Raw genomic sequence first — 25,637 nt, 5'->3', positions numbered from 1 at the left:
GACTTGCGGTCGGTGGGAAGGGCTTATTTCGGCTCACCATTTAAGGAGAGCAGGCTGTAGGAGGGTGAGGCAACTGCTCATATTGCCTGTGCCTTGAGAAAGCAGAGAAGGGAGGAATGCTGAGGCTCATTTTCCCTTTTTTATCCAGTTAGGGACTGTTAGCCCCTGGAATGGTGCCACCAGGATTCAGGATGGGTCACTCAGCCTCGGTGAAGCCTCTCTAGAAGTGCCCTCACACATACATTGAGAGGCATATCCATGTCCCGTCCGTGACCCCGTCCCCCACCCCGCCCCCGCGCACATGCACGTGCACCATGTGATAAGAGTCCATGGTGGAGCACGTGGCAGGAAGTGACTATCTCCATGCCAACTGGAAGCAGAGAGAAAAAAATTCAAGGTCACGATCCTAATGGACCTATTTCCTTCTACCATATCCCTCCTAAAGGTTTTACCACTCCCTAAGTTCAGTGGTGGCGCCTAGGGCGCACAGTCTTGAGGGACCATGTGTGTCTTGTCTCCTGTAGAATAAATGTATAGAACTGCCCTAAACTTAATGGTAGGCGTTATCTATAACAGCAATTTATGTTTACATTTATGCTAATTTAGTGAAATCTAAAGTCCAGCTCCTCAGGAACCTCAGCTTTCCACATTGTGAGTGTTCAGCTACGGTGCCGAGTGGTCCCGAGTGGTCCCGAGTGGTGCCGATACACTCAGCACATCAGTTACGAGGGGCCTGCCAGTGCAGCTCACACCTATACGCGCTCAGGAGGCTGAGGGAGGAGAATCGCTGAGAGTTCAAGACCAGCCTAGTGAGTTCCAAAGTAGTCTGAGCTACAGTAAGATTTTGCCTTCTAAAACAACGCGCCCTACCACCTCCAGCACCACATCAACACAGGCTAGAGAGACAGCTCAGTGGTTAAGAGCACTTGCTGCTCTTGCAGAGGACCAGAGTTCATTCACTCCCCAGCAACAGCATCAGGTGGCTCACAACTGCCTGGAACTCCAGCCCCAGGGAGTTCAATGCCCTTTGGGGCTTCTGAGGGCACTGAACCCATGTGGTACATGTACATACATATGTACAGACAAACACTTGTAAAATAATAATAACTCTTCAAAAAACAAACACCAGAACACACACACAATTCATCTACTGCGAAAGCTGTATTGGGCACTGTTTGTCTAGAGCTCAGATGGGCATGGCTGATGAATGAATGTGTTGGAACTCAGACTGACTGATGCTGATCAATGCCGCATGAATCTTGTTTGAATACTGATTTACGGAGGTCATTTTGACCTTAACTTTTTGCTGTTGCCATTGCTCTAGCCAGTCTCATAGCGCTGGATTTGTCATTAACAAAAAGAAAATGCTGGTATTTAATAGAACTTAAAAACATGACTTGGGCCAGGGTGTCAAATATTAGCCTTCTTATGGGATAGCTTTTAACTTTTATAAACCCCAGATTCTTCATTAAAATGGGAATAAGAGGTTTCTTATGAAAAAAAAAAAAAAGAGGTTTTTTTATGGCCTCTTTAAGTGGGTAAGATTAGGTAAAATAACATGGTTTAAGTGCCTGGCACGACATGGTGAGCCGGGACTGTGTTTACCTCAGATCATGTGTGTGGAAGTTTTCTGCTGTCATGGCAACTTAGAAGTTTGGGGAGAGGTCTACTTTCCCACAATAATAAGCTATATTTACTACTGTTTATTAATAAATTGAAAATGTTCACTACTTAAGAGGCTTTATTCTTTTTTTTTTAATTTTATTGTATGTATGTGTCTTGTGTTTGCATGTGTGTCTTGTGTTTGTGTGTTTGTATGTCTTGTGTTTGTTCGTGTGTCTTGTGTTTGTGTGTGTGTATCTTGCTTTTGTGTGTGTGTCTTGTGTTTGTATGTATGCTACATGTGTGGGAGTCTTCACCTGAAGCTGGAATTGTAGGTGTCTATATCTCCTCATGTATGAGTGTTGGGAGCAAAACACTGGTTTTTCTGCAAAGTAGCAAGCACTCTTAGCCACTGCACCATCTCTCTAGCTCCATAGACAGTTTCGTATATAACCATAAACATATGTGCATGTATATACACACAGAGAGAATGTTTTATATTATTCCTTTTCCTCAGAACCTCTTCTTCCCAATTAGTCCCCCAGTGGCACCCTTTCCTTCAGCAACCATTAACAGCCATTAACTCCCCTGGAAGTGGGTGCTCCTGGGCACCTCCTGTGTCCATGATGGGAAGTTGGAGGCCCATCCTCATGCAGGCACTGTAGCTGCTGTGTGTTCATGGCTACAGCAGCCATGCCATGTCTGGACGGCAGGGTTTCATGACACTCATCTTTATGCTGTAGCGCTTACATTCCTTTAGCCCTGTCTTGGCTGTGCCTTGGGGCGGAGTGGGTGGGGTGTGATGTATCGCATTTGAGGCAAAGGGCTCATCAATCACTCATTTTAGCACTTTGACCAAATATGAGTCTCAGCAACAACCATCACCTTCTGAAAAGGAGCCTTTGGCCCCAGGCTAAGAGTTGCATCAACCCATGGCCATGCACATGCATATTTAGAAGGCACTTTTGACAACATGATCAATAGATATTAACTTAATGGCCGTAATTAATTTTTTTCTTCAGTTGTTATGACTGTATAAATAAGTAAGTGCTCCAGGAGGCCTTCATATGACATAGATTGGCAATGTGAATTTAAGGTCATACACGGACATCTCTGTGTCTTTTAACTCACAATGAATGTGTCCCAAGTTTTATTCACTCACGTGGGCTTTGCCTAACACCAGCAAGCAAGCAAACCAAGGACAAAGGTAATAATCGAATATGTAAATTAGCAATTTTCTACCCAAGGGTGAACTTCAGCCTTTATTTAGGCTCCTGCCTCTGGAGCACATTTAAGGCTGTGATTTAATTTCTAGAATAGTAACGTGAGCTGAAGCGTCTTCGTGAATAGCCAGCCCCTCTGGAGCACTTTAGGTTATCTGGGGATCTAAAAGCAGCGTCTGTTGACATAATAACTGAAGGCAGTTCATCATACACTGTCCATCAGCTGACTCTGACGAAAGTAATGCCCTTCATTTTTTGTGTGTTTCTTTCACTCTGGTTGCTATGGTACCTTTATTTTAGTATAAACATGGACTCATATTTCATAGTCCACCTGAACTGCTGAAGCTCATGGTAAAGGTGACTTTTCTCCTGAACTTTCTGTGAACCAATAATTAATGTTTAGACTACCTAAGTATGCCACAGAAAATGGCAGACCAGGAGCCATAAAAATGTAGAAACACAGGAGCCAGGGGGACTCTGAGAGACCTGTAGGTTCTTATAATAAATCTGGACAGCCTGGAATATCTTCTTATGATAAAGAAAAGAAGTCACCAAGTAGTGACCCAGAAGATTGAATAAAGACACTAGAAAATTAAAAACAAATGAGAAAAATGTAAGAATAGTAGACACTTATTCCAAGAGCTTTTATTATATGCAATGGAAATGTTTAGAAACAATGCAATGAGGAAATAAGAAATAACGTAAAGTATTGCAACTCAAGTTGAACTTTAAGAGGAGGTTACTAGTGGTGCATAGGAAAACCAGGAGTTGGAAGGAGATAACATTAAATAAAGACAAGATATCATATGTGAAAGAAAGTGTGTCTATAGTTATGAATGAAATTCCCATAGGAAGCCAGCATTGATTTTTTTTTATTTTATTTTTTTATTTTTTTTATTTTTTATTTTTTTTGTCTAACAACAACAACAACAACAGCAGCAACAAAATCTTTCTAACAAATTTCTGGATGTTTCCAATTGTGCCTGACATAACTTCTTTTTAACTTAGTGCAGTGTCGTTTTGTTCTGACTGTTATTTGCTCTCTGTGGTACTCATTCTCATGTCCCCGCCAGCCTCACCAGTGGCGACTTCCTATAGTGAAGTCAGTCTTCCTGGATTACAGTGGAGGTGGGCCTAGTGGTGGGTGTTTGCTCCTCCCCATTGTCCACCATGGCTGACTCAGCCTCACAGCCTGTGAAAGGAGACTCTTCAGACTCTGTGCCCCACCCTTCCCAGGTTCAGGGTGTGGCCTTGCATCCCTTCTGCCTGCTCTGGGAACTACCTACTGTCCTTGGGTGTCTCGCTCCCTCTGCTTCCTCTGTGCATTAGGTTCAGTTGTTTTTGGAAGCTGTTTTTCTTTCTAGACCCAAATTTGCTGAATTATCTTTGAATTTCATAGTCTGCTCTCCTTGCATTTTTCTAAAATCTTAAAGTAAAGTATGCGCGCGTGCGCGCGCGCGCGCGTGTGTGTGTGTGTGTGTGTGTATGTGTCTACGGAAACCAGAAAAGGGTATCAGATCTCCTGGAGCTGGAGTTATGGACAGTTGTGAAAAGCCTGCTATAAGTCTAGAATTAGGTCATCTGGAACAATGGCAAGTGTACTTAAAAAAAAAAAGATGTATTTTTATTATTTTTAAATACGTTGGCGGAGGAGGGGGGTGGGGTGGCAGGTGTATGTGACTTCAGTTGCCCATAGCGGCCAGAGGTGTTGAACAACTACTGGAGTAACAGACAGTTTTGAGCCACCTGACATTGTGCTGGGGACCAAGCACAGATCCTTTGGAAGAGCAGGAACCTCAATTACTGAGCCATCTTTCTGGCCCGCAGCAAACACTAACCGTTGAGCCATTTCTCTACCCCCTAAACTCCTTTTCTTAACCCCCTCCCACACACATTCCTTCATAAGATAACATTTTAGAGGAATCTGTTTGCAGTTCTTGGCCTTCAAGGAATTGAGGAAACTGTCTTAGATTTGATATGTCTTCTTAGTAGAAAGAGAACTTGTGCTTCCCCCCTTCCAGCCAAAGTTAAATAAAGTGACTTTTTTTTTCTTTTTCCTTTGTTCTATCTTTACCATACTGGCATAGCAGTCTCTTTCTTCTTTTCCTTCCTCCTTCCCCTCCCTTCCTCTCTCCTTCTTCCTCCATCCCTTCCTTCCTTTCTTTCTTTTTTCCTTTTAACTACCAGTGTCCTAACCAGTAGAACTTTGGAGCCCTCACCCGGTTTCTTTTAAAAATTGTATTGAGCATTACTTTGTGTATTTGTATATGCACGAAGGGAACATTTGTACTGGGAGGTGTGTGTGTGTGTTTGTGTGTGTGTGTGTGTGTGTGTGTGTGTGTGATCCTGACAACTTTTGGTTGCCCATCAATTTTCTCCTTCCACTGTGGGGTCCAGGGAACAAAGGGAGGTTGACAGGCTTATGGAGCCATCTCACTGTCCCACGTTGATTTCTAATAGCATATTGTAATGCTTTGTTAACTGAAGATAAGAGAAAAATAACATTTTGTCCTTGTGAATACAGTATCACGGCACATAATAATTTGGAAAAACGGTCATCAGCATGATTTTAAAGTTTCACACTTTCTGGCGCTTGGTATCCATGGGCTTAGAACACGACATGCCAAACCCGGCACACCCTGGTATCTGCACCTCTGTTCACAGAGAGTGTGCAGTCCGGCAGATCCGTGATGCCACCGGCTGCAACTGTGATGTCATGCTGATGAGGGGGGCCAGTTGCCACCTTTTCTCTCCTCAGAATACTCAGCACTTGAACTGATGGCAGTTAGGGAAAGATGATACTGGAGCGTGAAGAATTCTCTTCTTTTTGTTTTGTCGTACAGGGCATCAGATCTGCACTGTGCTCTATCACTAAACAGCACTGCTATCTACACACAACGCCTTCTTATACCATATATGAGAAGTAATTTTGGGTGATATGCACATTATCATTAGGACACTGTATAAAACCTTATTAATATTTTTTTAAATGGAATTCCATTGCTTTGGCAAAGAAGTCTGTGGCCTAGTAATAGAGTTTAAATTGAAATCGCCTAAGGGGAATACGTTTTGGGTTTAGAAAACTGGAAAGAATTCAGAACCTCAGCAGCTTAAAGGTTACAGGAGCCTCTTTGTAGTTGTGGTCATTTGTGAGAAGGTGTTGTACAATCCAGGTGTTGTGGCTCATGCCTGCCATCCCAGCAGTTTTGGGGGGCGGGGTGGGGATTCTGTAGCAGGTTCAGCGGGAGCTCAGGGTTAGCCTGGGCTACATACTGAGTTTCAGGCCAGTGTAGGCTATACAGTGAGAAAAAATTGTTTGTTTTATGACACACTGATCATCACAAGGAGCTGAATTGAAAATACCAATGAATTTCCTGAAGTATACTGTGTGCACCACAAATGTCCCTTCTATAAGGTGTGGTTCTCAACCTGTGGGTCACAACCCACTCGGGGGTTACATTATCAGATATTTATATTACGGGTCATAATAGTAACAGGCTTACAGTTTTGAAGTAGCGATGAAGTAATTTTTATGGTTCAGGAATGACCACAACATCAGGAAGGTTGAGGACCATGGTCACTTAGAGGAGACGGTCATGCAGAAAAAGGAAGATACACAGCAAATGTCATCACTCATCTCCAGCTCGAGTGCCTCCCTCTGACATAGCCTCTGACGGACTGTTAGAACCCATTTACACATCAGAATGGTATACAAATTCAGACCCCCTCAGTCTCATCGAAGTATCCTTAGAGCATGCTTTCCTGCCTGCACCCCACACCCCCTGCCCCTGCCCCATCTATCAGTTCTTGATAGCTCTTCATTTGTTTGCCTTTGTTGAGGGAAACTGTCAAACTATACAAATGTAGTTGATGTCACTGCCAGAGAGGAAATGTCACCTAACAATAAAAAAGTGCCAGATGAGATCCCTGGTGACATTTGTCCTGCACTGCTCAATGGAGAGCAAGTCAGTGGAGGAGTCTGTGCAGTGGCCCTCACCGCTGGCCAGTGAGTACCAGCCCTCAAAGCTGGTATCAGAGGCAGAGATTTACAACAAGTGACTAGGGATGAGTTGTGGTGAGGGGGTGATCTTTTCCCCTCTACTTATCAGTCCAAAGTGCTAGTCCCTAAAATGTGTACTGTTAGAAAATGAATTTGGAGTCGAGTCCTTGAGTCTTTTCCTCCCAGGAGAAGACACCCACTGTGACCTTTTGCCTCCTTAGGAGTCTGAACAGAGGAACCTTTCACTTCTGGGAGAGCTGAGCTCTTGGGATGAGGCCCTCCTTCTTAACATTCTGCCCGGCTTGTGGCATTGCTCGTCCAGGGCTTTTGTTCAGGGTTGGGTCTTGCCCACGGCCTGGTTCTCCTCACTGGTTTTTGAAAATTGGTATTCTGTACCTAGTGCAGAACTAAAGTATAGCTCCGTCCCTTTCTGAGTCACTTGAAGTAGGTCTTTCACAGGAGAGACATAATTGGGTTCCCAGCCAATGAATTGGAGCCCTTTTTTTCTGCATTTTCACTATTTCAGCTTAATTTATAAAGACACAGACTAAAGAAGGAAATCTCCCACTGAAGAATTCTAAATAACTGGTGAGGACGCTCCCTGTTGTGGAGTCTTCCTGTGAAGCAAGATGGTAACTTTCTGTTGTTTTGATCCAGAGCATCTCCTTTCCTGGAGACCTGCAGTGGACGGAGGGACCCCACTTCACCCTAGATAACACCCAAGTCAGTGACTGCTGTGACTACGAAGAGCCACAAGGCAGGCTAGTGTCAGAGCTGTCAATGTGGTGAGATGAGCCTAACCGCTAGACCTCTGTCTCTCCTGTGTGGGAGAGAAGCCTCCAGAATGTCAGAATACAGTATTCGTCATAAAAGAGTAAAGTCGTTGGCACAGGCTGGGGTGTTCACCAACATTCTCTATGTCCGTGTTGCCATCTGGATAGGCACTTTGCAAATGCAGTCAAGATGAAGTTGAACTGTGTCAGCATGAACCCCAGTCTAGCGACTGTTCCCCTAAAAGAAGGAGGAAATTTGGATGCTGAGTTTCCTGCAGACCTGTTGGAGGAAGCTCAGCCTGTAGATACTTCCATGTTTCCAGAGAGTCGAGTGAAGGGCTTTGTGTTGTCTTAAGACAGTTCGTAATAAGCTCTTTCCAGCAAAGCCAAGGGTCTAATAATTGGCTCTCCAAAAGCTACGGGCATGGGAGAGATGCTCAGCTACAGGAGGGATGGGCGTGGAAGGACTAAGTACAACACAGGGCCGTGGAGCTGACCCTGGAATGGACAGAGGCGTGCAGTCAATAACACCATGAACCTTTGGCTTCAGTGGACCGTTGACACTGGTTCCCTGGTGTTTTTTCCAAACAGCACACTAATGTGACATTAACAGTAAGGCAATGGCATAAACAGAACTCCGTGGACAGGTATCTTTCATAACCCTCATGTAAAGCAAAAATTATTTTAAATACTTAAGGTTTATTTTATAATCACAACTTAATCTACAGTCTAATAGTCCATAATTAAAGTTGGCTTCTGCTTTACGCTGAGAACAGAACCCAGAGCCTTGTGTGGACTAGGCAAGCACTCTACCACTGAGCTACACTCCCAATACTTTAAGAACATTGTTTATATTTGTTTTATAACAGAGAATTGCATGTTGTACAGTGTGTTTTTGAGCTTGCTGTACAGCCCAAACAGACCTTGAGCTCTCAGGTTTTCCTGTATTGCCAGTCCAGGCTTCAGTGTTTAAGTTTTAAGTAAAACCATTAGCAGACGATGTCTTAAAGTTTTGGTAGAAATTGACGGGGTGTAGTTAGCACTTGCTTGTAGTTCCAGTACTCAGAAGGTAGAGACAGGTAGATCTCTGTGATCGATATAGTGAGTTCCGGGCTAACAGGTATAGTAAGACCCTGTCTTGAAAACTAACAAACCAACCCCCTCCCCCACCAAAGTTTTCATACACATGGCTTCATGTCTTTTGGTTAAAGCCGTAAACTAATTATATCCCCCTTCTCTGTTATCTCTTCCACTGAGATGGGTACATCAAGATCCCCAGTCAAATCCTAAGAGGCACTTTAAAAACCAAAGAAGTCTGTACCATTTAGAGAGAAGGTGTCCAAATGGCTGCTCACTGGGCTGAGAGTTACTAGCTCCATGTAACGAGACTGAGTAGGTGAGATTTTCAGTCATTACGGAATTTTCATTTATTGCTTGAAAATTGACATCAGCTGCAAACTCCGAAATTGCAGTTGTTTCTCTTTAGGATTCTTCAGACTTTTTACTATGAATTTAACGTGTTGCTTTTGTCTGACTGTCACCCCATTTATCTCTTCTTTAAGTGGTTTTTCACTGATTGAAAATTGCGCTTCTTTGGTGTCTCCCTTTGCATTCGTCACTGTAGCTCTTCCTTTTGCAATCACCAAAGGATGTTACTTTGCTTAGAAAACAAGGGACGTTCTAATAAACCATGACTGGAGAATAGTGTTTCCTGAGGAGATTGAAGTCCAGTTGAAGGGAATTGTTACCATTAAGTGCATTTGCAAGTCCATAAAGTGATAACGATGGTGAAAATAAAAACACCTGTCTCATTAGGAAGCGCTGATCCCTGTCTCCTATCTAAGTGCTACCTAGGCATTAAACTGAGCATATCTTTAAGAGCCTTTAGAAAGAACAACAACATGCTGTTTCCTTTGGGAGGAGTGTTCTGCCCTGGCTATGTTTAGACATCTGAAAGCCCCCCCCCCCCCCCCCCCCCCCCCGCCATGTGAAATACCACATGACCACAGTGACAAGTGAAGCTACAGTGGCCCAGTGGGACGCCTTTCTATATTTGAAATTCAATTTAGCAAATTGACATTTTTCTATTCCCTTTTCTACTATTCTCCCAATGTGACAGATCACTCTTTTAAGACAGGACACAAACCACGCATTTATTAGGCTCCTAGGAAGAACCAAACACAGGAGCCGGGATGCCCAGGCTGCCACTTTTCATTAAAACCAGCTGCTGTGGTTTTGAAATGCAAACCAGATCAAAACCAGCACAAGGCCCAGGGATTTAATTTATATTCAGAATAAACCAGCCTGCTGTGAAAGAACATTTCTCCTCTCTCTCTCTCTCTCTCTCTCTCTCTCTCTCTCTCTCTCTCTCCTTTTGAAGAAACTTGTGTCTGACTTACTTGATGCTTACTCGCTCCCCATGAGCTAGGAAACACAGAATCCTCTCTGGCTGAGCTGAGATAGGCTTAATTGACTTGCCTGAGCCAAACAATGGAGGAGTCTGTGTTAGGATTCCAGCTTTCCATGTCAAATGCTGCATCCCAACCCCTTCACTCTCCTTCTGAAGTGCTCTTCCCCACCTGAAATGCAACAAGCAAGCATTCTAGTTGGTACCCTGGTGTCTCTTGAGAGCAAATTGGGAGACACTGAGAAGGTTCTGTAGACTGTTGAATCACTGATAGCTGGGGTGGGGATCTTTCTACCATGAAAATCAGTAAGCAGCCCCCCTCCCATTAACTTCTTTATTGTATCTGACTCAAAACCCAAACTGGGAACACAAACCATGGAAATGGAAACAGGCACATGATATTAGTAGGCTTTTAGAAGAGCCAGCCTCACCTACATGTAGGCACGAATATCTGTGTGTGTACATGTGTGTTTAAATCCATTTATGGGTACATGTAGGCACTTACATTTGTGCTCGTGGAGGGGTCAACCTCAAATGTACAATCCTCAAGTACCTACCGTGTACCTTGCTTTTCTGAGGTGGTCTTTTACCCCTTACTTGGTAAGTAGCAAGCCACAGGGTTCCAGTTAGCTCACCTTCCCAGCACTGGGATTATAGACATGTGTCTCTGTCCTGCTGTCTCACAGGGGTTCAGTTGGTCTCCATGCCTGCTATGCAAGAACTATCTGGCCCCATCTACCTCTGTATCCCACAGTTTAGATGTGAGTGTTTCTTTGTTCTGTAGGGGAGTGGCATCTCCCTGCTCTTTAGTTCTTGGGTGCACTTTTTGTCTGGGCCCTGGAACCAGAAGAGCTGAAGAGTAAGAGAAAAAGCTACGTTTTAAAAATCAACATTAAGACACCCAAGGGCCTCTCACTAGATTGGAGTCTGAGGAAGTGACCCAAGTATGATGCTTTTATAGTTTTTAGACAATAGACATACAGCATTGTTCAGGACCTGTTGGATAAGTGTCACTGAGAGATACATGTGACTGGAGTAGCAGCAGCTGATAGAAGGTAACTGTTCCACTCCAACCCCCTCACCCCATTGCTCATCTCATTCACTGTAAAGAAGGGTGTCAGCCTCTGGTGGTCACGGCTGTCCCCCAGCTTCATATGTTAAGGACACCCCTCCCTCTCAGAAGCGAGGGCCACTGTGATTTGCTGCATGTAGGAAGATGCAGTCACAAGGTCCTCTGTGTAGCTCACTTCCTCAGAGGAATTCAGCTTGTGAGTCTGTGTGACCATTTGGTGTGCTTGGAGGTGACACGTCTCTAACTTCCTCAGTTCCTTTCTCTAGACACTTGTTTTCAAGTAGTAGGCTAATAGGCGAGCAGTGTTGGGAAGCTGGGGTTCACTCCACTGTTGGCGGGACCTCTACATTCTAGCCATTACTTAAGGGCAAAGTCAAGCTCTGGCCCTTCCAAAGGTGAGTGGCTTTTCTCTCTCACAAAAGCGTACTGGATTTCAGGTGGATCCTGTAGAACCGAGAATTAATTACTTACGTCAGTCTGTAGAAACTGATGTTGTCTCTTTAAGACCACATGCTCTTTGGCTCTTTGGAAAGAGGGCTCCAGGCTTTTCCTTCTCTCTCCTCGCTTTGAACAACTGTTTAATGGACACCTATTGAATGCCCAGTGCCCACTGAGTGTTTGAACAACAGCAGTCTCAAACAAAAGTCCAGGCCCTTTGAGAACCAATAGTCTGGTGAAGTCAGGAATTAACTAACAAATGAAAAGCTACAGCTGTTGTGCAGACTTTGAAGGTTTGTTTGTAGTGTGGGGAGTATCAGATAATGTGGTTCTATTTATTCAGGAAGGTCAATAAGAGCTCCCCAAGGACACTGCGATTGATTGAACTGAGATGAAAGAATGAGGAAGAGTTAGCGGGGAAATTACTGAGTCTTGAATATGATTTCTTTAATGTCCTTTTGATCTGAATTGTTCCCCTCTTATAGTCTCCCACGCTAATGCTGAACTTGCCTTCATAATAGCAGCTGCGTTATATAAGTCTAAATTTATTCAGTAAGGGTCTGTTCTTATCCCTAGACTTGTGACTGTGTGGCTGAGGCCACAGCTAGTTTATTCACCACAGAAGTGACCCGTAAGTGTAGGAGGCCTAGGTCCAGTCTATGCATGCACTTAGGTTGGTGCTTCAGTCCTGATGGACAGCTCAGTCCTCACTTAGGTCCCTTGGCAACTCGAGTGGGGGTGGGGAGGTGGGGGGGGGGGGTGAGGGGGTAGGGTTGGAGTCTCTGACATGGACACAGCTGCCTGCTATTGGATCCCTTTCTCCTAGCTGAGCAGTCTTGTCCAGCCTCAGTGGAAGAGGACTTGCTTAGTCCTGAAGTGGTGGAGCAGGATGGCCCGGTGGGGGGAGGGGGAGGAGAGTTGGGGGTGGGGAGACTCCCTTCTCTGGGAAGAAGGGATGAGGAAAGAGGGTGGGAGGGAGAGACTGGGAGGAGAGGAGGGAGGGGGCTGGGATTAATACCTAAAGTGAATAAATAAATAAATTAGAGACAGAGACAGAGAGACAGAAAGAGACGCCTTAGTATCTGTCTTAGTTCCTGTCACCAACTCAGCACTCAGTAGCTGCCTCGTCTCCCGCCCCGACTCTTGTGTTATGATATAGCTAGAGGGATGTGCACTCTCCCTGACGGTTGAGGGGCAATAACAGTATAATGGAAAGGGCACAGAAAGCAAAAACAATGCAGGTTGGGTTAGTGACAGAGAACCAGAGAGGACTATGGATCCAGGATAAGTAGATACTGCTTAGCACAGCAACATTTTCATCTTTCTAGAAAAGAGAGAAAAGGCCATTCTACTGATGATGAGGGCTTTTTTACTTGCTTTCACTTGTTTGTCTTGTTTGAAGGGAATTTTTAAGATTTTTATTGTTGTGGTTGTGTGCACCTGTTTGCACACGCACGTGTGTAGCAACATTCTGGTCAGAGGACAACTTTCTGGAGTCAGCCCTCTGCTTCCGCCATGGGGTCCAGGGATAGGACTCTGGTCCTCAGCTGTGTGTAACAGTGTTTTTACCTGAGCAGCCTTTGCTCCCACTCATTTCTGGGAAATTTGTTCCATTTATGAGATGCATTTTTAAACAGCTTCTGAAGTTTAATACGAGGTTTTGATTCTGACAGTTATTTTCTCATGAGAAGTAAAAGGTATGTGTGAGTAAATACTGTCTTTAAAAAGGATGAATCAAAGTGCATGAGAACGGCAAGATGTTGCTCGATGTGCAAAGATGAATCAAGGTGTGTAAGAATGACAGGATGTTGTTAGATGTGCAATGAAGGAAGGGAGAGAAAAAAGGAGGGGAAGCCAGATGCGTGGCAGCAGGCAGGCAATTGAAGAGACGGTTGAATGAATTGAATTGAATCTGATGTGACTTTGGTGTGAGGACTGAGCCCAGGGCCTCACAAGGGCCAAGCGTGAGCTCTTCAAGGTTGTCTTTTACAGAGTCTGGTTTTCCTTCAGGTGCTTTTCTGAGTTTTATATGTTTGTCATTGAGTCGAGTCCACGTTGCTTTTATAATGAGGTACTAGGCTTACATCCCACGGAGATGACAGGTAGTACAGGAAGGATGTAGAATTATGCTGTGTACTTAGATGACTTAGGATTCTGTTGTCGGTTTTGCCTTAACTCACTAAATCAGCTTAGAGTCTTTATGTCAGTTCTAAAAACCAGCCGGGGCTTCTTTTATTTGTTCATGCATTCGTCTGAGCCTGAGCCCTCGAAGGCACAGACCTTCCTGTTTGCCTCTCGAGCATTGCACTGGCAGTAAAACTGAGATGCCCTGATTCGTTTATTACCTTTGACCTATGTGCCTTTCTATTTTTAGAACAGAGGCGTGAGAGCCAGGATGAATGGTCACATGTCTAACCACCCCAGTGGTTATGGAATCTACCCTTCTCAAATGAAGTAAGTTGAAAGGTTCGTGTGTAATGCGGGGCAGGGGCTTAGTGTGCTGCTGTTTGTTTGTTTAACGAGATGTTCTTATTCCAGACTAGCCTGGAACTTTCTGTGTAGTCTGGTCTAACCTTGATCTTACAGCCCTTCCCTCCCAAGAGATAATGCTTCAATCGTGCATCCACGCCTAGCTAGTTTAAAGCATATTTTTAATGAAAATGCTCGTTACATTTCTTTATCCAGCCCATTAGTAATTCATTCAGAAGTAGTCTTTTTTTATTACTAACTCACATTATTATTAAAAGCCATATTTTTTAAAAGGCTAAGAAAACACTGGCCCAAAGGATACTATTATGTAGTTGGAAGGTATTATAGGCTGGAATTTTATGTCTTGTCGCCTTTTGTCATCAAATATGTATTAGAGCTGTGAATGCCTCTGGATCATTCTGTTGTTATTTGTAAAACAGTCTGCACTATATAGATATTTGCCATTGCACACAACAACAAGGAAACAAAACCAGACAGCCATCCCCAAGCCTCCTGCTGTCAGTTGAAACCACAGGCCTGAATTGGGTAGCTGTTATCTTCTGTGGCATGTGCAATATGGCTTTTTTATATTTGGCATTGCAGCATATATTCAATATGCTGCATATGTTCTATATATTTGTTAGGTCGGGTAATGCTCACTGTGCATAGGGAGACACACTTAATTATTAAATAGGACATAAGAGGTTCCCATCCACATTACTTTCCCAGTTAGTCCCCTGTCCTCAGAATGCCACTTCTAGTGACTGCTCTTCCATTCTGAGTTCTTCCTGGAGTTAGTGCCATGCGTCCTTCTTCCAGGCTTGATTACTCCTCACCTGCCGGCTAGAGGCTTTCTCTTAGCTTGGGTTCTTCTTGCTTGTCAGTGTGGTAGTAAAATCCTGGATAGCCTGGTAAGAAAAATCAATCATTTCTTGACCTTGAACGGCAGGTCTATTAGTTTTACTCAGACACCAGTCTGTTGCAGTCCTTTGGTTTGCTTGTTGTTTGAAAGTACCACCTATCCCTCCTCCTAACCTCCCCATTCTTCTAGGGTTTGAAGCTTAGTAAACATTTACTGATTAAATTGAAATAAACCAGTATGTATTTCATTTAACATTAGTAAAAGAAGCCAGTTATGTGATAAGGCAGGTCGCATTTACCAGTGGTTTTTTATTCGGGTTGGCTGTGCAGTGCTTGTGAAAAATAGCGTTTATTGTAGGTGACGTCACTAGGGAGTTGTAACAATGTCACAGAATATGAGCAAAGGTCTGTTTTCTCATATGTCAAGCATTGTTGAATTCTCTGCTGTAGCGCTGACTTGGCATTGAGAATTGGCTGAGGCTGGCCCCATGGTCCTCAGTGGCATCACCTGATTTATATTTCTGTTTACTCATGACTCGCCTGAGCAGGAACTGACTCCTATTGGCTACTTCAGTTAGTATAAACTTGGTATGTTTTTAAGAAAACAGTTGGTGCTCATGGTACGTCGACATTTTAAACTCTTGGTTCTGAATTTTTATTACCCACGGTGGACTTTAACCCAAGACAATGAGCAGTTTTTGTTTGTTATTACAGTGGTTACGGATCTTCACCGCCCTATTCCCAGATGGACAGAGAACATAGTTCAAAAACAAGTGCAAAGGCCCTTTATGGTACGTATACCTGTCTGAGAGGCTCCTTCTAGGTCTGACTGCTTAAGACTTGTGTTTTTAAGGTCAGTGTTCAAGCTCATAACCTGATGCAGTGTTTGAAATGACAGAGCTAACTGGATAACGTCTAGTTTAGAATCTTTGCAAAACCAAACTATGGTTCTTGCTTCTTTTATATGACCTGGAACCAGGAATGAAATGTACTGAGTGCTTTAAGAAGTCTAGAGCTTGGTGCTGAGGCCTCAGTGGGGTTTCTTGTGTTATCTATAAAATGTGTGCTGATCTTCATGGCCAAGCCAGCTGGGCCCGAAGATATGTACCTTTTTACCTTTTTCCTTATAGCTATTGAATTGGGGTTAGGGGGGTACTATTTCAATATGCCAAGTTATCTTGATGGAATTTCTTCCTGGATTACAAACTAGCCAGGCTTTCTCTCTATTCCCTCTGGGTCTTCCAGTAACCTCTGTAATCTGTCTTGCATATGCATAATTTTAGTTTTGAGACAGAGTCTCATGTACCTCAAGTGGCTAAGAATAACCTTGAACTATTGATCCTCCTGCCTCCACCTCCTGAGTCCTAACATTGGCAGTCATATGCCACCGTGTCCGGTTTACATAGTGCTTGGGCTCTGTGCATGGTAACAACAGAGCTACATCTCCAGCCCTGTTTACTGTATTTGTTTTCTACCTAAAACACAGCACAAGCTACTAAAAAGAAATTGAGGGCTCTTGAGGCCTACACACTGGCTTGGGAAGGTTATTGTTTATAGAGCATTTTTATGGCCTTCTATTATTTTGTAACAAATAATCAAGATAGAATCATGATTAGCAGCATAGACAGTGGCTAGAGTTCCTGTGTTCAAGCAGAGTTCTGCCACATAGTGACTGAATGACCTTCAGCGAATGCCTTCACCTGCTTGCATCACATCTTTATCAGGTTGCTATCTGGTAACACTGTAATGAGAATAAGTGGTTTAGAGCAAACTGTTTCCAAAGTAGTGTAAAAGGGGAAAGCACTGTAAATATTTCCTATTGTTATGCTTATTGTCATTGTTACTGTATGGTATAGGAAAAAATATCATTTTCTAAGTTTGGGAATTACTATACATTATCTAGATCTATAGGTTTGGTGGTAATACTTTCTAATCCTAAAGTTTTGAGATTTGTTTTGACCTATATTCTCTGTGAATTGACTTTACAACTCAAATCATACCTTCATAAAGTGGATTTAATACCATATATAAATGTGTTTCTCAATAGCTATGATAATGTCACTAATGCTGTTTTCAATTTTCTTTGTGTCATATTGAGACTTTTTAAAAAATTAAGTTTGTGCTTTGACAGTTCCATACATGTATATAGTGATGCTGATTACTCCTCCTATACTCTTTATCTTCTGCCATCCCTATCAACACCCCGCCCCCCATACTCCCTACGCATTCTTTTCCCAGGTTCATATCTTTGGTTGTTTAGTGACATATTTAGTTTAACCAGGGCCATTCATGTGACCATTGAGTTGGAACTATCTACTGAAGCCTGCTGGGGTCACCAGCGTGTGTGCAATAGAAGGAAATGACTCCACATCTCCCAAATGTATCCGTAGCTAACAGTTTATCAGTGAGGGAGGGCTGAGTTCCCTCCTTTGTCCTTGCCTGATTGTTAACAGGCCCATTCCTGTGCAGTTGCTGTGAGTTTGTGATGGCCATAGCTGTGTCTTTCACAGAAGACGGCATTTCAGAATCCTTTTCCCTGTGTCCAGATCTTACATTCTTGCCTTTCCCTCTTGCATGATGTTTCCCTGGCCTTGGAGGGTGTGGTATAGATGTCTTGGTTAAGGCTGAGCATTAACCTACCCTCATTCTCTGCAACATGAGCAGCTGGGATTGTATTCACTCAAAAAAGAGGTTTCTCTGATTAGTTGAGAGTACCATCTGTCCATGGGTAAAACCACACTGAGACAGTCTAACCACAGCTTAGTCACTTGGGGCTTGGAAATAGAGGATGTATTCAGCACCACTTATTTCGTGATTAATGTGTGTTCAGAATAAAACCGGTAATGCCTGATCCCTGACTCTAAGGTCCTTGTAGAGTGGAGACAGGCTGGAAGAAATGAACAAATGAAATGGTTTTTGTAAGGATAAAATAATCCGTTCTACATGCCATTTCTAGACTGCTATTTATTAAGTCCATTTGTATGCTGGATCGTTGTTAGCATCATCGGCTCTTTTTCCATGCCCTTGAGTCAGCTCACTGATAAATGACAGATTTTTATTGCCAGTGTGAATTTTGGTGAGATAGGCTAGCAAGAACTATTTCCTAACACATATAACCACATATCCAAGTTGAACCAAAGGATATGAATGACTGAACAACTTAAACACACACAGAAATATGTATGGAGAAAGGGCGGGGGGAGAGTGTTAGTTTTGAAGCAGCTTTTGAGTCTTCAGGCAGAGGAGAACCCAGGTACGTATGGACTCACTTCTGAATTCTATTAGATCTTAAAAAAAGAGTGACCACCAAAGCTCCAAAGCTCCTCACTCTCCATGCTGCCTCCTAAGCGGAAATGGAAGTAACACTATCAAATTCTTTTTATGAAGCCAGTTTAATTCTGATAATAAAATTGGAGAAGGATATAACAAAAACTGAACTATAAATAAATCTCGTTGATTAACATAGATGCAAAAATTCTCAATAAAACACATGCAAAATAAAATTCAGCAACACAGTGAAAATATCATAAACCATGGCCATGTTGGTTTTGTTTGAAGAATGCAAAGATGCTTGAACATATGTTCACCAACAAACATAAAACAGCGCATAAATAGAATCGCGGATGTCTAAGTGTCTCACAGATGCAGAATAAGCCGTTGGCAAAGTCCAGCATCATCATTCATAGCAAGATAAGAATGTAGGAGTGAAGGATACACGTGTGAGAGGAAGGAGGCAACGGTCCTTCTATGCTGAAAAGACCCTGAAGACTCTAACAGAAAACTCATAGGGCAGTGGAATACAAAACTTTTCTTATAATAATGAGTATGGTGAGAAATAAACTGGGAAAATAATCCCATTCACAATATCCTCACAAATAAAAATAAATAGCCAAGATCACTGAAGCAGGTGGGTGAGGAACTTCTATGATGAAAACATTAAAACACTGAAGAAAAACATTGAAGAATACATCAGATGAGAAGACAGTCCCTATTCATGGGTTGGCAGAACTACGATTGTGAATATAGCTGTGCTACCTAAACCATCTTTGAAATTTACTACAGTTCACATTAAGACTCCAGTATCATTCTTCAGTGACATGGGGGAAAAAAAAATATACGGAAGCACCAAAGACCCCAAGTAGCTAATGCAGTCCTGAGAAAAAGAACAAACTAGATATAATGGAATTCTTGACTTCAAATTATACTGTAGAGTCATAGTAACAAAAACAGACACGTGGCCCAATGAGGTAGAATAAACAAACCAGAAATGAATCAGACAGAGCTACAGTGATCTGAGTCTCAACAAAGATGCCTCTTCAACAGCGTTGCTGAGAAAACTGCATATCCATACAGAGAAAACTATTGTAATAAAAGACTAATAAAATATTAATTATACTAGCAGACATATGATACAGATATATTCATGTATACTACAGCAATAATATATTAACAACATATTAATTAAAGGTAAATAAAATATTCATGGGGATATTTTTCAATTCCGCTTGGATGCTAGAAAGTAGATGTGATGGGACAGCAGTTTTGCTTGCTGAGGAGTGGTCAGCGGGGGTTTCACAGAGGACCTGAGCCTTGAACTCTGCTCTGGAAAGTCAGCTGTGTTTCCCAGACATTGTAGGGAGTAACTATATGGATATTGTAAAAAGCCAGTGTGACACTCATGTACACAGTTATCCCAGGAAGGTGGCCTCCATTTCTCTTGTTCTGTGCAGGGTTCCCCATGCTTTTTGATCAGCACAGTGGCTAGTGTATAATTTGTGCTCAAGAGCTGCTTATAGAGCGACTATAAAGGATTAGTGAAGTGCCAGGAGCTTGGTGGTAATTGGAGAGTGAAAAGTAATGTATTCAGAACACACACACAGACACACACACACACACACACACACACACACACACACATGTTAAGAAGAATACTAAATAATTTGGGGGGACAGAGAGATACAAGCTGCCACTGCCAAGACTGAGGATCTGAGTTTGATCCTGGGGTACAGCCTGGAGAAAACGGACTTCTGCCGTTGTCCCCTGACTGTCACTCTTGCCACAACTCCCCCTTTTATACACACAAGATCTTTTTTAATCTAGTAAAATCGATGGGGACATTATTTGAAAAAATGCAAGTGGCCTTTAATATTTTTTATTCAGGAAAGAGAGGTGAGATGTGTCTTGAGTTATGCTGTGACAGAATCAGCTAAATCAGAAGTTTAAATAACATGTATAAAGTAGACAGACATCCTGGGACTGTAAAGATGGCTCAGTGGTTAGGAGCACTTGCTGCGTTTGCAGAGGACCCAGGTTCAATTCCCGGAACCCACCTAGTGGCTCACAACTATTTGTTATTCCGGTTCCAAGATACCCTCCTCTAGGCTCTGTAGGCACCAGGCACACGTGTGGTACTGTTGTTGTGTGGCAAAACCCTTCCTGGGAAGTGCAACACACACGTCTATTCACACCAGACCAGAGCCCTTGGCAGATCAAAGTACAGACACCGGCAGAGTCCAACTTGGTGAGCCGTGAGTTTTACTGCAGTTACTTACAGGAATGTAGGTGAGGGGGTTATTTACAGAAGCAGAAATGACTCAAAGACAGCTGCATCAGCCAAAGCCCGCACCAGTCCCGGTGACAGCTCACAAAGCTGGGAAGCTGGAGCCTACTGCACAGTCTGCAGGCAGCTCAGTATGTCTCAGAGTGCCCTTTCTTCAGGTAATCCAAACCTCTTCAGGCAGCTCAGCTGGTCTCTGTTTCTTCCGGCCAGCTGGTCTGCTCTTGCACCTCCGCTTTGCCCTCCTGAGAGTGACTCTGCTTCTATCGCTTACTTTGGCAGGGAAGGGCCTAGTGAGTCTAGTTAGTTTCAGGGACTTCCTGAAGCTATTCGGAGTTGTTATTGGTTGAAATTTTGTTGTTGCTGCTGTTATTGTTAAGACTGTGGAATATGGCACTACGGACTTCAGCCTCTTGTTTTATTTAGACAGACATTCTTCGGAAGTTGCTCTTTGTTGCATTTTGTTTGTTTTTTGTTTGTTAAATGGTCCAGGCACTGTGTTCTGAGAAATGAAAAAGGAGAAGGCCTCAGCTGTGTACCTGAATATTAACTTTTTAAAAAAAGATTTATTTATTTATTATTATGTATACAGTGCTCTGCCTGCACGTACACTTGCAGGCCAGAAGAGGGCATCAGATCACATTATAGATGGTTGTGAATCACCCAGGGGTTGCTGGGAATTGAATACAAGACCTCTGGAAGAGCAGTCAGTGCTCTTAACCTCTCAGCCATCTCTCCAGCCCAAATATTAACTCTTTTAAATGTTGCCATAGAGAACAAAGTAGCTAAAATAAGCATTAGGACCAATGCCAGTTTACCTGAGGAAGTGCAGTTGTGAAAACTGAGCAGTCAAATGAAACTGCAACTTAATATTTCTGTCCTTACGATTGGCTGTTAGTTTTGTAAGAGCATACCAGCTTAGTGCTAAATGATCTGCAAAGAATTTGTCTCATTATTTATTGAATTTAATCTGTCTGAGCGTGTTTGTGTATTCTGTTCCATGGAATTAAACCTAATAGGAAAATAATAGTGAAACACAATTAGTGTTATTCAAAGAAAACAAAGTTGTTACTAGGTATACTTTATTTTGAGATAGAGGAAGAAAGTGGGGAGTGGGGGAAGGGGAAGAAAGCAGAAAGGGAAGGAAGGTCAGGCAGGTGATGGAGAGACACTGGCTTTTGCACAGGGAGTTGAGAAACTCAGAACTCCACACTCAAATTTATTTATTTGTTATTTAATGTGCCATTTGTCTGTTATTTACACCCTAACACAAACGGCAGCATTGTCTCTCAAGGGGACTACAGTAGATGAGGTGGCATTTTCATGAGTTCTGGAGTGGAAGGTTATACCCCTGTCTCCACATCCCAGTATCTTTGGGAGCTTTATAAATCCCAGTGGCCTGATGAACGCTGGCATAGTGCCCGGGAATCTTTTAGAGTGGGGCCCACAAAGTGGTTCTAAAGCCCATGGCCGTGGGTAGCCAAGGATGAGAACCACTGTGAGACAAAGTGGAGATTTTCCATGGCTGCTTCTTGCCGGCTCCATTGGGGAAGACAATGCAGAAAGCGTCCATTCATGCTGTTCCAAGGCTTTGCCAGGTTTTCAGCGCAGGGCCCAGGGTGCTCTTTACCGCTGGACTTAGAAGTGCATAGGGTTCCCCTCAGAACAGACGCCACAGTTGCCTTCCACTTCATCCTTTCAAAATTGCCTGCTCAGATGTCAGCAGTGAACGGTAGCTCTTGACGTTAGATCACCAGAATTATTTCCCTTTCTTAAGTCATTTTTATGGCATTAATACATCTTGAAGGGCCTTCTGAGGTACTTCTCTGTGACTTACATATTGTGAGGCGTGGTAATGAAGGCAAGTTAGGAATATTAGGAGCGACAGTTCACTTGCTTGCAGTCAGAGGGACACTTGCTGTCACGCTTAGTCATTTCCTGCTCCTGTACGTTATGTTTTCCTGCGGCTGGCATACCGTGTGTCCTGAAATCTGGGGCTGAACCTTTGCTTCTTCATAACCAAAAACCTCATACAGCATTCAGGCCCTGCACCTGTGTTTGCCAATCATGTTATCTGGAAGACGCAGCCAAGCATCTGAATATCCTGGAGCCACCATATCACCCAGTCATCGGGTACCATGGCAACCACCGCCATTTCCTCTGCTATCCACAGGTCAAATCTCGAGTTCTGAGGCTGTGCCAGTGAGTTGAGTGAGAACCTGATGAACCCGTGACTTTGAAGTAGCGGTTCCTTCTAGAACTTCTCTTTTCAGATGTCTCCATGAGTTACATGTCATGTTCCGTGTGTTACGGAGGGTTTTCCACAGTTGTCCATGTAGTAGTGTCTCACACTGACCCTCAGCTGCTCGCAAAGCCATGGTTCAGTCGGTTTCACCTGTGAAGTATGTTACAAGGGCAGGTGTGTGCTCTGGGAAAACCGCAGGTGAAGCCAGATCTTTCTGCTGACCACACTGTTTTGGTAGGAACAGACGGAGCGTACTTCTTCCGATCATCATCCAAACAAAAAAAGAAAGGTAGCCAAGAGTGAAGTCTGTGCAGTGTGTGCTTTTATTGAATCATTTTAATGCTGCAAAAGCAAAACCAAAATAGGCTGGGACAGCATGAATGGAGATAAGAGAAACACGGATGGTTCCTAGATAAATATGAATTGGAAAAAAATCATTGCTTTCATATATTTGCAAATCAGTAATTTGTTAAGTTTCTTAAAACATTAGATTCTGATGTTTTGAGGGTACATATGTACTTTATATTTTTCTACTTTGTCTTCCTTCAGTTTTTACAGACCTTTTCAGTGTAGAACATCTAGAAGTGAAAAGAAACATACATACATACATACATGCATACATATACATATATATATATATATATACACAACATGTATGACATATAGACATACAGACAAAAATATGCACACACATGCATGCAAGCATGAACAAAACCAAGGACAAACACTTAAGTTTGCCAAAGCTTTAAGGCTTTAAGGTCCTTTACATTTAACATGTTTAACCCTTTGTTTACAGTAAACTCTCTAAGACCCAGACCATTAAGACTCTTGCCCAAATCTAGTTTCTTACTTAGGGACAAACTGAAAAGTTAGATTTAGAATCACAGAGTCCCCTGATCACCTACTAGATTCTTTCCTTTCGGCCCAAGCATTCTGCCTTAGACAAAATTAAAAAAAAAACCCAAAAAATCCCAAATAAATTATGTGATTGGAAATTAACAATTGCCAATTTTTTTATTTTTTTATTTTTTTATTTTTGGTTTTGCAGCATCTTTAAAAAAGTGTTCTTTTCTTTCTTCTGCCCGCTGAGTAGTTTGATGCAGCAGCTGCCTACTTAGCTGACTCATTTTCCCTACCAGCTTGTCTCTATAATTCTGAGATTCTCCTTTGTGTGTTCTGTTGGTATGTGACAGTTGTTAGTGCTTGTGACGATTCTTGGGATTGAATCAGTTTGGAATCTCCTCTAACGCTGTCCCTCATTTGGACATTGGGAAGGAAATGGCCCTTGCAGCGTCTGTTTTAAACAGTCATCCCCCTCATAGAACATGGTACCTGTGACAGCATTCACAGTTATATTTTGGCCTGGGCACATCAACAGATGAAATTTGCAAGCTGTTTTTTAAAATCTTTTTCATAAACAGTAGGTTCCTGATTAATAAAGCCTATAGAACTTACAGTGTTGGGGACCGGTGGGAGCTCTTTGTGGTTAAGAGTGTAACTGTTTTGTGGAGGGCCAGAGTTCAGTTCCCAGCACCCACAAGAGACAGCTCATAACTGCCTGTACCTCCAGCTCCAGAGGATCCAGCGCCTCCTTTCTGCCCCTCGCCGACTCCTGTACTTATGTGTGTATATTCTCTCAAACATGTGCATATGCACAGTTCATAAAATATTTAAAACCTAGGAAATTTATAATCTTAACATTTGGGACTCTCAAGATTTAAATGGGGTTCAAGGGTTCTTATGTGCTGTTGGGTTTTTTTTTTTGCGATCATGGCATTGCCTCTGAGTGATGAGTGTCTTCAGGTACAGCTCATCATGGGGGCTTGACAGCTGCTGTATGCATGCGTGAGATAGGCTAGCTTCCAAGGTGCCATGTGACTCCAGCATACGAACTCAAGCCTACTAGGAGCTAAATAATGGCTTCTCAAAACTTATCTTTCAGAACAAAGGAAGAACTATGCCCGAGACAGCGTCAGCAGTGTGTCCGATGTGTCCCAGTACCGAGTGGAAGTAAGAAGAATTGTTCCTGCCAGTCCTTAGGATGACTCTTAAGGGGCATACAAATTGGGAGTGAAATAAGAATTGCATTTCATTTCACTTGAATAGGATGTATTTTAGTTTATATGGATCTTTCATCTAGATTTTTTTCTTTTGTAAAACTGAGAGGTTACATGTGAAGCTATTGTTTGTGGTTTCATAATAAATAGATTGCAATAATAACTGTTATTCATTGGCCATTGCTAGCCCAGTTAAAACAAGAGAAAGGCTCCCATTTCACACTGAAATTAAACTTTGATACACAAAGTAGCTCAACTTTATATTTATTTTTATTGAATGTCATTACTAGCTTTTATTAGACACCGGTTTCTTTTTAGTTTTGCAGACATTGGTTCTTAATTGGAATGAAAACGGCCCCTGTTTATAGGGGAAAATATGTAAGCAGAGACATCATTTCTAAGTTGCTGTTTTCAGTTCTCTGCTTATCTCAAGCATGTCTAATTAAAACTAAACCATTTCATTTCAGGATAGTAGTTTCAGGAGAGGGCGTCCGTGGCAGTTGCTAGAAAACAGTACCATAGCCACTGGTCCCGCGTAGGTGCCCAGGATGTTGTTGTGGCCACTGGGCTTGCTGCTGTTGTGCAGCATTTAAATAGCTATCTGAACAAGGTGAGGAGTCCCTAATTTAAGGACAATGCTCGTTTTCTTTTTTTTTTTTTTTAACTGTCAAGAATTTGTTTTTATACCCTGCTGTTGTAGCTCCACGTGATTCAGCACAAAACAGGTTTAGAAACTTACAAATCAAGACATCATTTTGTGTGTTCAACAAAAGTGCACTCAGCCCCACCCCTCAGTACAGTAGCTGAGGTCGTAGTGTATTCATCCTTTGAGTTTCTGTTAACTGACTCCATTACACAAAGTCTTCTCCCTTTTGGAAAGCATGTACTGAGAGGCCTTTGTTTATGTGTTGAAAGTTTTTCTTTTCTTCCCTT

General features: G+C 42.7%; 1 protein-coding gene across 4 annotated transcripts in view; it reads left to right on the top strand.

The window, feature by feature from the left end:
• Eps8 (epidermal growth factor receptor pathway substrate 8) overlaps positions 1 to 25,637 on the top strand; it is a 169,631-nt gene that overhangs the window by 95,037 nt on the left and 48,957 nt on the right. For 3 of the 4 annotated variants that reach the window (XM_051155513.1, XM_051155514.1, XM_051155512.1), the window contains exons 2-4: positions 13,890 to 13,969; positions 15,560 to 15,636; positions 24,590 to 24,657. In XM_051155513.1, the coding sequence (XP_051011470.1) occupies positions 13,911 to 13,969; positions 15,560 to 15,636; positions 24,590 to 24,657 (204 nt within the window). In that variant the 5' untranslated portion in view covers positions 13,890 to 13,910. Of the gene's footprint in view, positions 1 to 13,889; positions 13,970 to 15,559; positions 15,637 to 20,481; positions 20,564 to 24,589; positions 24,658 to 25,637 lie in introns of those variants that run through there. The other variant, XM_051155515.1, reaches the window with a different exon arrangement.

The sequence above is a fragment of the Acomys russatus genome, chromosome 13 (assembly GCF_903995435.1).
Source record: "Acomys russatus chromosome 13, mAcoRus1.1, whole genome shotgun sequence".
Lineage (NCBI taxonomy): Eukaryota > Metazoa > Chordata > Mammalia > Rodentia > Muridae > Acomys > Acomys russatus.
Note: the sequence above shows the minus strand (reverse complement) of the source record. Positions and strands in the feature narration are given on the sequence as shown.